Source organism: Nannospalax galili, unplaced genomic scaffold (genome assembly GCF_000622305.1).
Source record: "Nannospalax galili isolate Female #2095 unplaced genomic scaffold, S.galili_v1.0 scaffold5, whole genome shotgun sequence".
In the NCBI taxonomy this organism is placed as follows: domain Eukaryota; kingdom Metazoa; phylum Chordata; class Mammalia; order Rodentia; family Spalacidae; genus Nannospalax; species Nannospalax galili.
In genome coordinates, this window is record NW_008353126.1 from 88,220 (window position 1) to 91,277 (window position 3,058).

Here is a 3,058-nt window from a genome sequence, read left to right on the forward strand (position 1 = left end):
GATGCAGCATGTTTTTCACAGCAGATAGTGCAAGTACCATGAACCATCTTTAAAGTACTAAAAGAAAAAGCTGTCAAGTTACCATCCTTAGACCTGTTAGGAACCTAGGTATGATTAAGGTAAAGCAAAGGCCAATTTTTAAGAAAAATAACAGTGAAAAAGATTTATGGCTCACAGACCCACATTTCAAGAAAAATTTTAAGTTCTTCAAATATAAGAAAAAGTATACCAGATATAAACATGTGGAGAGCCACAGCCTCCGCCGCCATTACAAGATGGCGCCGGTATCCGGACCTTCTTAAAAGTAAACATCCTGCCACACCCATAAGGGGCGTGCACAAGAGCCTGCTTTCCCCCGCCTCCTCCCGTGGCGTGATCTCCAGCAACCAATCCGCTTCTTATACATCATAAATGGGACCTTTGGGGCATATATAAGCAACAGCTCTCCCACTTCTCGGCGTCTTTGGTCTTCAGTCTTCAAATAAACTGCTGCAGAAGGATCCTGACTTGTCCTCCCGCGTCGTTCTTGCTGGCGAGACGGAAAGCGGTCGGGGACAGAATAGGAGCCCCTACCTCTGGTGCTGGCCCCGCTGGGCCCTATACAAGGCAATCTGGGCTCTGGGCATACTATGAGGTCAGTAGGTTGACTGCACAGTGCTCTGTGAATTTCTTGCTCAGAGCTAGGCAGTAGCAATGGAGGGTAGACTACTGCATATGAATGTTTTGTCTGCCTGGTCCCTACCTGCTCTAGAGTGTGTCCACTCCAAGTGTTTTAAGTGTCTCAATAACATATGTCTATAATTAATCCAAATAAGGAACACTTAATAGTATAAAATATCCCTTAAAGCAACAGAGCATTTACATTAGTACCGAAAGGAATAAAATAGATTTATTTTATTACTATGGGTTCCAAAATTCAAGTACTAAAACTGTGGATAACATATAAGCATTTGAAAAATAATTCAATGTAGGTATGTAGCCCAGAGGTAAAGCACTTGCCTAGCATGCACACAACCCTGTATTTAATCTCTAGTACCACAGGACAAAATAAAATAGTCATATTATGCAATGATGTTACACGAAAACTTTTGCTGTGGGTGGTTGCTCATACCTGTAATATCAGCCTTCAGGAGGCTGAGGCAGGATGATCCCAAGCTCAAAGCCAGCCTGGGTTTCATATAGAGGCTAATGAGGATGTGGCTCAGTTGTAGAGCACGTGCCTAAGCATGTACAATGTTCTGTGTCTTGTCACCAGCACTGCAAAGACAAAAATAACTCAATCTCTACTACAAATAAAACTTAGAATTACAAAATTGAGGTAATTCCAACTGAGGACACGAAAGTAAGGAAACCGAAGAGATTAATGCAGCAGGTGTTTTTCTTTTATGGGATTAACACTGAAACGATTTGAATCTCTTAATTTTTTCAAGACTTGTACCTTCCTGAAAGGTGGAGCCACTCAGGCTTGGGACGCCCCTCAGGAAGTGCCCTATGCCTATCAGGGCAATGAGTGGGTTGGCTATGATGACGTCAAGAGCTTCAATATCAAGGTAAGTCTGTGTCTGAGAGTTGCTGGTATCTCAGCCCTAAGGCTCAAGAAATCAAATGACTTTTGTTGCCCTTTATCCTTAACAGGCTGAGTGGCTTAAGCAGAACAAGTTTGGAGGTGCCATGATCTGGGCCATTGATCTGGATGACTTCACTGGCTCTTTCTGTGACCAGGGCACATTCCCTCTGACTTCCACCCTGAAGAAAGCCCTTGATGTGCACAGTACAGGTAATTGACAGCAGGGTATGCAGAGGATGTCCCCTCATCAACTCAAAGGCAGCCTTGACATGCCCATCTCTATTGCTCAGAGAGACTCTTCCCATTTCATCCCACTGCTGTTTATGCAGGTGAGAGACAGATACCGACCCTACCAACTCTCAGTTTCTATGCTAAGGATTTTATACCTTTATGGGAAACCAGATCTACCTTTGGGGTGGGCGGGCCTAGATTGACTAGGACTTCAAGGCATGTACGAGTGTGCAGAGATTGTGCTGACCTTCATATAAGATTCTTCTTGGGTGTGAGGCCTTTCTTCAAAGTCTTGCTCAGCCTCCCTAACCCATGGAAATTAACAGGCAGCCCTTGACAGCGAGTGTTCTCATGTATTTAATGGATCATCACTCAGGGTGTGTAATTCAGCTCCCTGAATTATTTTCAGATTTTTCTCTTAGAGGTATTAATACTCAAATCATTAAAAATGTATTTATGCACATTGGGAACACAGTAAGTGTTTCTTGAATGACTTAGCAAAAGAGACTTTTAAAATGGAAAGCCAGGCTAGCTTGGCATGCTAATTTTCCCTAATTCCTGAATCTACAGTTATATTGTGATCTCCTCAGTTTAAGATTCTTCAACTAATTGCATCCAATTCCAGGCTACAACCACCCACAGTTCTTTTCACCTCTGTGGGTGAAGCTCACTGCCTCATCTGTTCACCCCTCTACATCTTGTGCTGTGTGTTTCAGGTTGCACCGCCCCTGATCTGCCTACTCAGCCAGGAACTTCTCCTCCAGAGAGTGGGGGTGGGAGTGAAGTCGGGGACAGCAGCTCTGGAGGAAGCTCTGGAGGCAATGGATTCTGTGCTGACAGAGCTGATGGCCTCTACCCTGTGGAAGATAATAAAAATGCCTTATGGCAATGTGTGAATGGAATCACACACCAGCAGCATTGCCAGGCGGGACTTGTTTTTGACACCAGCTGTAACTGCTGCAACTGGGCATGAACCTGACCTTGTCAGTCTTCCCTAGAGCTCTGCACTTTCCTTTGCTCCTTGTCAAAGGCATTTTCTTTCTACCTATTATTAGTTATGTAATAAAATCAGCAGTCAAAACATAGTGTCCTTGGTTTTTCATAATTTGGTGGAAACCTTTTTTTTTTTTTTTTTTTTAACATGGAAATACCAGCTGTGCATGGGGTGGAGAGGCGGAGAGGCAGAAGAACATGTTCCAGGAACAGCTGCCCTACACAGTCTTCTATATGCCTGTGTCTATCTGCATGAGGGTTGAGGCT

The 3,058-nt window shown here is 43.9% G+C and overlaps 1 protein-coding gene across 1 annotated transcript in view; it reads left to right on the plus strand.

Moving 5' to 3' along the window:
• Window positions 1-2,851, plus strand: part of LOC103747800 (acidic mammalian chitinase-like) — a 5,958-nt gene extending 3,107 nt beyond the window's left edge. The window contains exons 6-9 of the mRNA XM_029554713.1: window positions 559-634; window positions 1,431-1,550; window positions 1,636-1,777; window positions 2,515-2,851. Coding sequence (XP_029410573.1) covers window positions 559-634; window positions 1,431-1,550; window positions 1,636-1,777; window positions 2,515-2,771 — 595 coding nt within the window. The 3' untranslated portion in view covers window positions 2,772-2,851. The remainder of the gene's footprint in view (window positions 1-558; window positions 635-1,430; window positions 1,551-1,635; window positions 1,778-2,514) is intronic.
• Window positions 2,852-3,058: the final 207 nt, after the last annotated feature.